The sequence below is a fragment of the Elaeis guineensis genome, chromosome 10 (assembly GCF_000442705.2).
Source record: "Elaeis guineensis isolate ETL-2024a chromosome 10, EG11, whole genome shotgun sequence".
NCBI classification, from domain to species: domain Eukaryota; kingdom Viridiplantae; phylum Streptophyta; class Magnoliopsida; order Arecales; family Arecaceae; genus Elaeis; species Elaeis guineensis.
Genome location: NC_026002.2, coordinates 82,853,070 through 82,864,458, shown reverse-complemented (window position 1 = coordinate 82,864,458; position 11,389 = coordinate 82,853,070). Strand labels below are relative to the sequence as shown.

General features: G+C 46.6%; 1 protein-coding gene and 1 pseudogene across 1 annotated transcript; one reads left to right on the top strand and one right to left on the bottom strand.

Annotated features, from left to right (window-relative positions):
• Positions 1 to 1,150: 1,150 nt before the first annotated feature.
• Positions 1,151 to 6,122, top strand: LOC140852232 (glycerol-3-phosphate 2-O-acyltransferase 6-like; annotated as a pseudogene).
• A 923-nt stretch (positions 6,123 to 7,045) lies between these two features.
• On the bottom strand, positions 7,046 to 8,552 carry LOC105035988 (uncharacterized). The gene has a single exon (XM_010911715.4). It carries the CDS (start codon positions 8,372 to 8,374, stop codon positions 7,235 to 7,237), a length of 1,140 nt encoding a protein of 379 aa, XP_010910017.1. The 5' UTR covers positions 8,375 to 8,552; the 3' UTR covers positions 7,046 to 7,234.
• Positions 8,553 to 11,389: the final 2,837 nt, after the last annotated feature.

Genomic DNA, 11,389 nt, shown 5'->3' with positions numbered 1-11,389 from the left:
TAGGAGTTCGGTCAAAGTCCACCTGCAATCGAAGTTGGGGATGAGGTCCGGCTCCCGTAGGAGTCCGAACAGAGTCTACCTGTGGTCGAGGTCGAGGACGAAGCCCGGCTCCCGTGGGAGTCCGGGCGAAGCCTTCCAGCCGTTGAGGTTGGGGATGAAGTTCGGCTCCCGTAGGAGTCCGGACGGAGTCTGCCTGTAGCTGGAGTTGGAGACGAGATTCGGCTCCCATAGGAGTCTGGTAGTTGTAGAAATCTGCCGTTGGTGAAGTTCGGCTGTTGGTGAGGTCCGAGGCAGTTCGGGTTAGAGTTGAACCTGGCTGGAAGAAGTCTAGAAGAGATTTGGAGAGCAGCCGACGGCCGTAGGAGGTCGGCTGGCGGCAGAGCTTAGTGAGCGCTTGGGGTGGCTTGATAGACGACTGGGGGAACTCATGTTGAAAGAGTTTGGGGTGGTGCAGTGGGAGTTCGTCCATCGGGGGAGTTCAGTCAGTACTATGGAAATTCGGCTGTTGGAGAAGTCCGGAGAGGTACCATCTGCAGTTGAAAGCCAGATGAGTCTTGGGAGGATCAATCCTGCTGAGAACTTCAGCTGAGGGTATTTTATACCCAACACCAATCCCCCTACTTTCGAGTTTGAATTTCGAATGAAGGAAGTACAGAAAGATTGTCACAGCCGAAGTTGCTCCCTTGAATTCTGCACACGACTGCCCTCGAAAATCTTGGCATTTAATACGCGCATGCCGGAGCATTTTTCTGATTAGGGCGACCTGAAAAGTCTTTTCGGAACTCCCACCAGGACGTGATCCTAAGCGTCACGCCATGAAAGTCTGCGAACGGTCAACCTTGGGTCGCGGTGAGCGGGACACGTGGGACACGTGGTGGGCATCGGTTGGCCCAGGGACACCTGCCACCATAACTGCGCCAGGCTCCGTTGCCTATTTAAGCCCCCACCTTTCCTCCAGGGGCTTCACGACATCTTTCTTTCGCCTGAGGGCTTAACCACTCAGCCACTCCATCGGTGCCCCCTCCGACTCCGAGCGTCCTTCGCGTCGGTCTTTGCCATTTTCGTCGGCTCTCTGCCATTTTCAGTCCCCAGAGTCTCTCCAAGGGATTCCCCTGTCGGGGCCTCCACGCCAGAGGCCAATTTTAAGGCGATGCCACGGACTAAGAAGAGTGCAAGGAGGAGAACAGAAGTCCACGAGTTCTCTGGTTGTCAGACTGCCGCTGAGGGTTCCTGCTGCCTTAAATGGGGCTCAAGGGAGAATTCCTTCAACAACAGGGGTTTAATAACAGGGGCAACCGGTGAAGACGTTCTGCCTGAGAACTTCGGAGTAGCTGGATGGGGCGACATCGGTAAAGGGGGCAGAGCTTTCGTCATAAGCCGTGGTGGGATCCTTGATGGCATCAGGGCCGAGGGACCAGAAGCGGTCGGCGCCGACGGTGGGACAGCAGAACTTGTTGCGGGGACGGTGGAAGTAGCGCATGCCGACCTTGCCGAAACACCTAGGGCGGAGGTAGTTGCAGAGCACACGGTGGTGGCGCATATCTCTGGCACCATCACTGCCTCCGGGGTAACTTCGGTTCTTCTTGAAACAGGTCGTCGTCGCCGCTGCCGTTGCCTTTGCTGCCCTTTGGAATCTATCCCATCCTTTTCCCCCTAGGGTTGAGATTTCGGTGGAGCGGAACGAGGCGAGGGGTGAGAGCTGAGAGGCTTGTCACACGTACTGAAAAATGCTGGTGGGAAGGACAGAACCAGGAAGAGAAGTTTACAACTCGAAGTGGCCTCCGGTGTATCCCTTTTGAGTCTTGTAACAATGTTTTCCTTTTCTGGCCCTCCGGGTCTTGTAACATACATCGAGAAATGAGAAGGAGATTTTGTTACTTCGTTTGCGCTTTGCGTCGAATTATTGTCTGCCGAACTTCCTTTCTTTACTATTGCTGTTGTTGCATTCCCTTCTCTTTACTTCTCTTCTTCTTTCACTCTTTTTTCTTTTTTTTTTTTTTAACATCGTCCGTAGGTTGCTGGTAGTGGTCACGTCGGCTTGCCTTTCAGTTGTTCTTCTCCTTCAACCAATGGTTGTGTTGAATTGTCGCTTGCCGAGTTTCTTTTCGGCCTTCACGTCGTTCAGAGGTACTCGATTGCCATCGTATCGACCCATCCTTTTCGCCCATGGCCGCAGATTTGTCTGGGGCCGCTCGGGTCTGGTGCCCCCCATCAGGGCTCGGGCTCGAAGGTTTGATCTTTCGTCACCCCGAGGAAGTCTCATCTCGGGCTCGTGCTGAGAACTTCCTTGAGAGCTGGGGTCCTTGATAAGAACCCCAATCCTTGCTGAGACAGGGTTCTCTGTGTCTTCAACGCTATTTGTCTTCCATTCGTCACTGACATGGTCCGTCACCTTCCTTTTTAGCCCCTCTTCCCTTTTTCTTTTTCGTTTGGAATTTTTCCTCCGCTCTTGGTAGGGCTGCGGGAGTCCGACTCCCGTAAGCGAAGTCGTGGGCGAGATCTGGCTCCCGTAGGAGTCCGGTCGAAGTCCACCTGCAATCAAGGTCAGAGACGAAGTCTGGATCCCGTGGGAGTCCGAACGGAGCTTACCCGTAAGTGAAGTCGCAGGCGGAGCTCAGCTCCCGTAGGAGTCTGGGCGAAGCCTTCCCGCAGTTGAGGTTGGAGGCAGAGTCCGACTCCCGTGGGAGTCCGGATGGAGTTTATCGACGGTCGAAGCCGGGGACGAAGTCCGGCTCCCGTAGGAGTCCGGATGGGGTCTTATTGTGAAGGCGCCACTGGGAAAGGTCCCCCTTTTTTCTATTCTAGACAAGTTACTGGAATAATTCTACAACTAGTCTAGGCATGCAACAGATCAATTTTATGAAAAAATTAAAATTTTATTTTTTGATCTAATTATAATAATTATAACATCAAAAAAAATAGAGAATAAATTAGATTTAATTCATATTTTAATCTCATTAAAACATAAAACTTAAGACTGTTCATGGATTCAACTAATCCTAGTCTAGTCATGCATCTTATGCATGTTAGATCTTTTTAGATTTAATTTTAAATATTTTGATTTCAGATCTTATCATATCTGATGTGATATTTGAAATTTTTTAAATATTAGATAAATAAATATAAAAATTAGATCTAAATTATATCTGAAATAGAGTCAAAAACTTGGCTCTGATACCAATTGAAGGAAAAAACCTTCTTTTTCCTTTGTAGGATCTTCCAGATTCATCAAATCTGGGGTGGAATAATTTAAAAAATTTTATCTTATGCTATTTCAGATCTAATGTCTATTAGATCTAATTTTATTATCTAATATTTAAAATCTAAAATTAAATCTAAAAGTATGAGAAGTATAGACATACCTCAAGGGTAATCTGATTATCCTGTAGATGATCTTAGCACAGCCCGAGGTTCTGATGTAGCTACGCAAGTGCCTGGCCTCTACCAGTATCCACTCAGGTAGGACCTAGAACATCTTCTCCTCACGAATCTACGCTCCAAAAATCAGATCTCTATCTGATTTGAAAATACTTCAGAACTCCTTCTGAAGTTGGAGCAGCAGCCTGTCGAAGATGTCCTGCAGCCTTCCTATTTCAGGCATCACCATGCCTTGGACCTTTGCCAGATGGACGTCCAACTCTTTGGACGTGAAGAGGGGAGAGAGGAGAGCAGGGAGGATGTGGAGAAGAGGAGAGGATTCTCATTTTGGCTGGGTATTGAGTAGAAACTTTTAAATCCTAGGCGCAGATAGAGATTTTATAGACCCTGTATGCTGCGCAGTGCCACATCATTCGATCAATCAAAAAATTTTAATTAATTCTGAAAAAATTTTGATTGGTGGAGTGATGTCATCTGATCCTATCAGATAAGAACCCCACCTTATCTCCAAAAGTTGGCGCCAACATTGGATAAGCACAAGGAGAGTTGGCGCCAAGGAGTCCAAACTTATCAGGACTCTTCATCCTTATCCATTTGGGGCGCCCACTTTAATCCAATTGGGCTCACGTCATAATCTGATTATGGCACCCAATTTGTTGTGGTTTGGGTCCATAAAAATTCTCCAATAAGTTCTTGCCAAATGGCCTTCAATTTAAGACCCATATGTCAACTTTTGACAAATATCCTAAAATAAAATTGGCAGGTGACAGGAATTAGCAGGTGCTTGTCTTAAATCCATATCATCGGATATGCCAAAGGCATCATCCAACACTTGAAGCATGTCCTTTGGCTGGGCCATCTCAAATCTGTGATTGAACTCATTGCTCATGGCAGCCAGCATGATGCAACGCACTATGGTCTGGCCATTGAGCTCTACCAATTGTCGGAGTCGAGAAGGAAGCGTGCCGCATGTCAGGCAATAAGGGCCTCCTGCCTAACAACCAAGGAATGGATTCTCAAACCGCCATCTGCCAATGGCAGGTATACTGTATCCCAAGCTAGCAGGTAAATACCACCATCTCCCGACCTTGGGTCCCATAAAAATCTCCAAAAATGCTGCTCGATCTTCACCACTAAGGTTTTGGGAATGATAGTATTGGAGAGAATGCAGACAGGTATAGCACTAAGCACACACCTCACCAGGGTAACTCTGCCCATCATATATAGCGCATGAGCCTGCCAGCCCTCAAGCTGCTCTTGGATCAATTCCTTCACCCTCGCACATTCAGTCCTCTTGACCCCGCGACTAGTTAGGGAACCCCCAAGTAGCATGGGACCCCACTGAGCTTAGTCACACCAAAAATATCTCTGATCATGCGCCGAAGCTGGGCCGGAGTCTTTGGGCAAAACTGCACTGCCAATTTATGGAGATTCATCCTTTGGCCTAAGGTGAGGCAATACTTCTCCACGACACTTCTAAAATAGACAGCACTCTGAACCATGGCTCGACTCAGCAATAAACAATCATCTGCAAAAAATAAGTGCGAGATCGGTTGAGCCTCAGGGTCAGAAGGTAAGGGGCTAGGTCCGATCCTTCGGATGCAACATAGAGAGCTTGCGAAAAGACATCAGCACAAATAATGAAGAGGTACGGCGATAAAGGATAATCTTGCCGCAGTCCCATAGTCGAGCAGAAGTCGGTTGAGGGAGTCCCATTAATCAAAATGGCAAAGATGGATCTGCAAATTCATGCCATAATCCATCCTATCTAGCGGGGATGAAAGCCAAACTCCTCTAAGGCCCGCTCCAAGAACGTCCACTTTATACGATTATAGGTCCGCTTCATATCCAACTTGATCTGTCCTTTCTCATAGTTCTCTGGGTGCCTGTCTATTTTGCTCTTGCCCTTTCTACGGTCTACATCAACCTCCCTCTTCCGGAGCGGATCGTATTCCACAGCTACAAGATCACGCGCATCAAGTTGGTCGTAAAGGGAAGCCGTCCCCCACCACAAAAAAAAGGGCCATCCAGGTGCTCTCTCTGTGTCACAGCTGTCGTGCTTGACCCTTTTGTCACAGCTGTAGCCCTTGGCCGCAAGATCAGCTGTGTCGCTTGGAGCATCAGCAAGTTCTCAAAGCTCATATCCCTTTCAAGGCTGTGGCTTTATTACGGGAGAGGGAGAAGGATGCTGCGTGTACACATCAAACGCTTACTAGAGGAAGGGGATCTGGTGATCCGTCCCCAGGGCACCACGTGCAGAGAAGCTTGCATTCTAAGATTTAGTGCATTATTTGCAGACTCGCCGATCGTATTGTTCCTGTCGCAGTAAGCACCAGGCAAAGCATGTTCCATGGCACGATCGCATGACAGTGGGAACTCATGGATCCTTGCTTTTTTCTTTATGAGCTCACATGTCTTGATCAATTAATTGCCTGTAGAGCTGATATGTATTACTGGAGGGAAGTCTCACCAACAGAGGTCGCGAAGTGTATACAGCGGGTGCCAGGGAGCACACTGGGATTTGAGAGCTCCAACTTCACCAGGAGAGACAAATATGGGATGTTAGCTGGAACCGATGGTGGTGTCCCATCTAAGGAGACGGACTAGCAAATCTAAGGGCATGTTTATTATGTTGATCAAACTCTTCCATTAAATTTGGTTCATTTTTTAACTCAAAAAAGTGAAACAAATGCTGATCCAGTGTACGTTGTTGGTTGGTTTTTCAAGAACTTCATATATATGCCTTTGATATTTTCCTTACTCAAGTTTACTTTTGCATTTTTCTTTCTGGTTCTTTTTTTACTTTTTGGGATAAATTTTTCATCATTTTTTTTTATGAAAAATGAGGTTAGAAAATACTCATCATCTTTGTTAGTAAAAGTGAAGCAAAATTACGAAGAGAGAATTCAAAACCGAAATTTCTTATCAGTTTTTAGCTGTTGCATATCACCTTCAAGCACTCTGCTCTCCATCGTAAATTCAAAAGAAATCCACTGCCAGAACGGCACCGTTCAAGACCTTAAAATATCGAGGGTGAAATATGATACATCTCGAAGCAAAATTTATCACCATAATAACTGAGTCGAGATACCCTCCGACTCATGTTTTGTATCATAGAAGTATATGTTTTGTATCGTAGAAGTATGTATAGCTGCCACATCATCCCATCTCAGAGACTCAACTTTGTGACGCAATGTGTTGGACAACCAACACAACCTACTTTATTCTCAAGTTCAGTGACAATCGTTGGTCTTCACGATGAACGACCCTCTACGGTGCAAAACATGCACCACAGAGAACATGAACTGTATGTATGACAACATACACATACAAAAAACCAAGGCCGCAGAGTCCACGCTAGACTCGTGTAAATAAAGAGGCTGTCTGGAGGACAGCGTGATCCAGATCCGGAATTTATATCTCCAGCCCGCTATGTATCCGCTCCAAGCATGGCTGATGGAGCAGCCACTGAACGATCGTACATGAATGTGCGTTCATTATGTGCGATCGTATATCATCATTTATCATGTGATGGATGCAGTGTGCTGTACACCGCAACAGTACCGTACGGTTTTCTAATTCCCTACTTACTATATAGATTACAATTATTTATTTCAAAGAACCGAGGAACATCCAAACTTGCGGTGACACCCTTAGCCGTCAGATCTAGAGAACACACAACGCAGTCTAATCAGGCACCGTTAAGTTCTGCTGCCGGAGGATATCATATTACCGCAAACAAAGGGAAAAGAGACGGACGGAAAGAAAAGGCATCTCACACAGGGGAAGGAAACGAACTTTTTGTGCTACCAGGACCCACCCATCAACGACTGGCTGTCTGACGGTTCACGTGAGATCATGCAGTGTATATGATGACGAAGCACGGCAGCACCGCCCTCGGATGGAACACCAGAAGCTCCTCGTCCCCGCCGCCCCGCCCCGCCGGCACCACCGAATCGAACAGAGAGGTCCCCTTCTCCTCCTCTTCCTCCGCCGCCGCCGCTGCCGCGCCGCCACCGCCGCGCGCGACCCTCCCCACCACGACGCGACAGACCAGCATGGCCCTCCGCACGTGCAGGTAGGCGAACTCGCGCTCCAGGTCCTCCGGCAGCGACAGGTGTGCGGCCCAGCTTGTGGCGTGGGTCGCGATGCCGTCCAGCTCCGCCTGCTTCCCTGCGAACCCGTGCCGCACGATCCCGCACGCGCTGCAATAGGGGCTCCCGCACACCCCGTCTCGCCCGAGCGAGCATAGGATCGTGGAGCAGTAGAATCTTAGCCGCTCGTTCCCGTCCGCGATGCAGCGCTCGTCGCCGCCGCGCCGCGACGCCCTCGACCGGACGGTATCGCGGTACTCCTCGAACCGCGCGAGAGTCCGGGGGGCGTTGTGGATCTTGAGGATGCGATGGATGGTGGGGGATGATATTCCTTTCCAGCCGGAGTGGAAGATGATGCGGACGACGTTGTTGCCGGAGTCGGCGTCGGCGTCGGAGAGCTCGGAGAGGGAGTGGTGGGTGGCCTGGTGAAGGTCGAGGAGATGGGGCTTGCTCAGGACCTCGCCGCACGCCGGGCAGGGGAAGACGTCGCACCGGAAGGCGAAGGAGGTGTGCACGGGCGCTGATATTTCGGGCTCGGACACGGACAGGGCCTTATCGTCCGACACATCGGGCGATAGCGGAATCGGCTTCGCTATTGTAGGAGACTGTTGGGGGATGGGCCGGTGTGGAGATCGATCCTCCTTGGGTGTGTGGGAGGAGGAGGGGAAGAGACGGCTGAGATAGGATCGAAGGGAAAGGGAGAAGGATTTGCGGGGTTTTGGAGCGGAGGCGGAAGAAGGTGGCGAGGGGGAGAGCGGGGAGATCTTCCTCCTCTTTGGCGGTGATTGCTGTTGGTCTGTATCGGGGTTTGGTGTTGGTGAGAGGCCGCAGCAGCCCAGGTGGAGAGTGAGGAGGAGGAAGAGGGAGAGGAAGCCGTTGAAGAATGATGGTACGGTCGCCATTTGATCATAGGATCACCATGAGGAGGAGTTGGAATAGGTTAAAGGCCATCGAACGAAGAAGAAGAAGAAGGATGAGAGTGTGTGTGTGTGTGTGAGAGAGAGAGAAAGTATGGGCGTGTGTGGCAGAAAAGATGTCCGAAAAGCAGCTGAGAGACAGGGTACCGATGAAAGGGATGGGCGATTGCTCGTGGTTGACGGGGGTAAGAAAGAAAGGTAGGGGTGGTGGTCTCACGAGCCCTGAGGGGTGGAATAAAGTAGCAAGTCGTCGATAGGGAGGAAGGGTCCCTTTGGGTTGCATCTTTCACGCGAAAGAATGATTGGTCTTCTTTAGCGGTGTCCACTGTTAGATCACGTCATCTCAAAGCAGTGTGAACTCCTTTATTGATCATCTGTCTGTACAGATCTCAAAGCGATCATGGACGATCAGACGGTCGACATCGTTAAAGAAGATCGATCGTCTTTTTGCGCGAGGGATACAACCCTGTCGTGGAGGGATATATTGCTTCGCTCGACCTATCTCTGTATTTGTTTTTCTTTCGAGATATATATAGTAAAAAAAAAAATAGTAAGATACTTCCGCCAAGTGTATTGAAGTAAAGAAATATGAGACCTAAACAAGCATCCCCCTCTCCGCATTTGTTTGCATAACATTATATTGGCGAACCTTGAATAAGATAACTGAGCATTAATTAACACTTTAGTTCTGTTGGGACGTCCTACACCACATGGGACTGCGGGAGGCCCGCACAGGAAAAAGCTCGATCGACACATCGAACTTGGACAGACAGCCAGACGCTACGTTCAATTTATTTAATCTTCTCGGAGGATGCCGCATCACCATCCACCTTCTTTCACCGTGGGGCCTGCAGGGCTCGTGCATCCCAACATGACATTGTAATTCGATCCTTCATCCTTCGTTTCTGTCACGATGTGCATGCTTTTTTTTTTTTTTTTTTTTTTTTGGTAATGTTGCTGTACGGTTAAAAATTTGAGATGTAGAGACCGAACAAAATCGAGCAGAACATCAGTCATAGTCCCGTCTACAATATCTTCAAAAAAATTTATAAAATAAATCAAAAATTGATTGAGATTTTTTAATTTTTGATCTTTCGATTTTTAAATCAGTATTGAATCTGAGAACAAGTAGTAGAAAAGAGTAGTAGAGTAAGATGATTTGTATGAAGCTAGAGAGATTGGATTTTGTAGAGACTAGAGTCCTTGTTCAAGAACTGATAAAATTCTCGCTGACAGAGTCTCATTCTAATTTGAGCTTAGAACTTACTTTCAGAAGATCCTTAGCCCTCTATTTATAAAGGGACTGATGAGACCGTTACAGAATTTGTTAGGCCGTTGGAGAAATATGTTAGAGGGTTAGAGCCAGCTATAAATGAATTAGAACATAACTGTTTATATTAGCTGGAAGTGATGTCATACTTAGTTGTATCTACTAACCGTATATGAGACGGTAGCCAGCTGTAGTTTTAGTTATAGGGATCTTAGATGAACTCCACAAGATAATTATTATAAATAATATAGGAGTTGACATCGGTTACAAATCAATGTACACTAGAAGAGATCGGTTATTAACTTACCAGAAACCCTGATGTTTTGGATGCATGTATTATTGATGTACCTTCTTAAAGATCGATAAACTTTCGATCTCATTATTTACTTGTCAATAAGTTAATTTATTGCAACTCTATACTTTAAGATCGGTAATTCAGTGATCTCATGTGATGATGCCACATGACATGAGGTCGATTTAGTGCACCAATATTTTATCCCCCACTTTCTATGTCTGAGGTGGTAATTATCAGATTGGACATAGAAAATAAAAATATCTGTCAATTTTTGCCATCAGAAATAAATGCACCGTACCTTGATAATATCAAAATTTTATTTGATTAAAAATGAAGAGACGTGCAGACCTCCCTGAAAATGACTCGTCAGATCTTCCCACCATCATTATCTGAAAAGATCTTTTTGAAAATATCGAATAGGTGTGTGCCACTTGTCAACATTCGATTAATCCTATCAGTTCGATTATAGATTAGTTCGGCATGGCCAAACCTGATGAAGGGCACCAAACCATTATCCGACAAAGCCGTTAGATTAGTGCCAAATGTCATGGATCAGCAACAAGACTGGTTAATCTGAATCGTTGATTTGCCTATAAAAAAGCTTTTGACCCCAGCAACCGTTCACTTCTATTATTTTCTTGTGGAGGTGCTATCGATTTTTTTCTAGAAGTTTTTTCATATTCAACGACCGTCAGAAATAATAAAGAGTTCACTGGAGCTGAAGAAGAAGAGCCTTTTTCTCATCCTTGAGAGAGTCTCATCAAGAGTTCTTTAGGTAGAAATCCCAACTTTTTTTTTCTATTCTCAAATTGTTCCTAAGCTTTTTGTTTCGGTTCTTCTTCTTTCAACTCTTTCTTCTCCCTTCATTTTCTTTAAGAAAACCTCTAGGAAAATATGTCTACTAGTGGTAATAAAGGGAAGGAGGTTGTAGGTGACCCACGTATCCGATCAACCCAATCTTGATTAGATTTCGAGATAAAAAATTCACCTCGAAAATGCCCCGATGTTGATCCCATAGATGAGGGAGTCTGGAACAGCGTGCAAAGTCTCCTATACACGGTCTCTTGGACTATTTTTGTTCTGAAATGAAAGAATCTGTTCTGACCGAAGAAAATCTAGTAAGTCTTTGAAAAAAATACGACATACCTGATGAGCATGAAATGCTAGTGTCTGATCAGGAAGATTGGATTTTTGAACCTCTTGAAAACTGCATAGCTTTCTACAACAAAGCCCTCTGATCTGGACTTCGGTATCCACTGCATCCTTTCTTTTGCAATGTTTTTGATTTTTATAGACTCCATCCCACTTAGGTGACCCCAAATGCCACAAAAATGATCATTGTGTTCATAATAATGTGTGGCTTCCAAGACTTAGAGCTTAGGATTTTCCTTTTTAGGTCATTAGTTGTTTTAAAGAAACATGTTAGATGTGTGCC

Coding starts and splice junctions, on each gene's coding strand:
- LOC105035988 (XM_010911715.4), bottom strand. CDS start 8,374: ATGGCGACCGTACCATCATTCTTCAACGGCTTCCTCTCCCTCTTCCTC.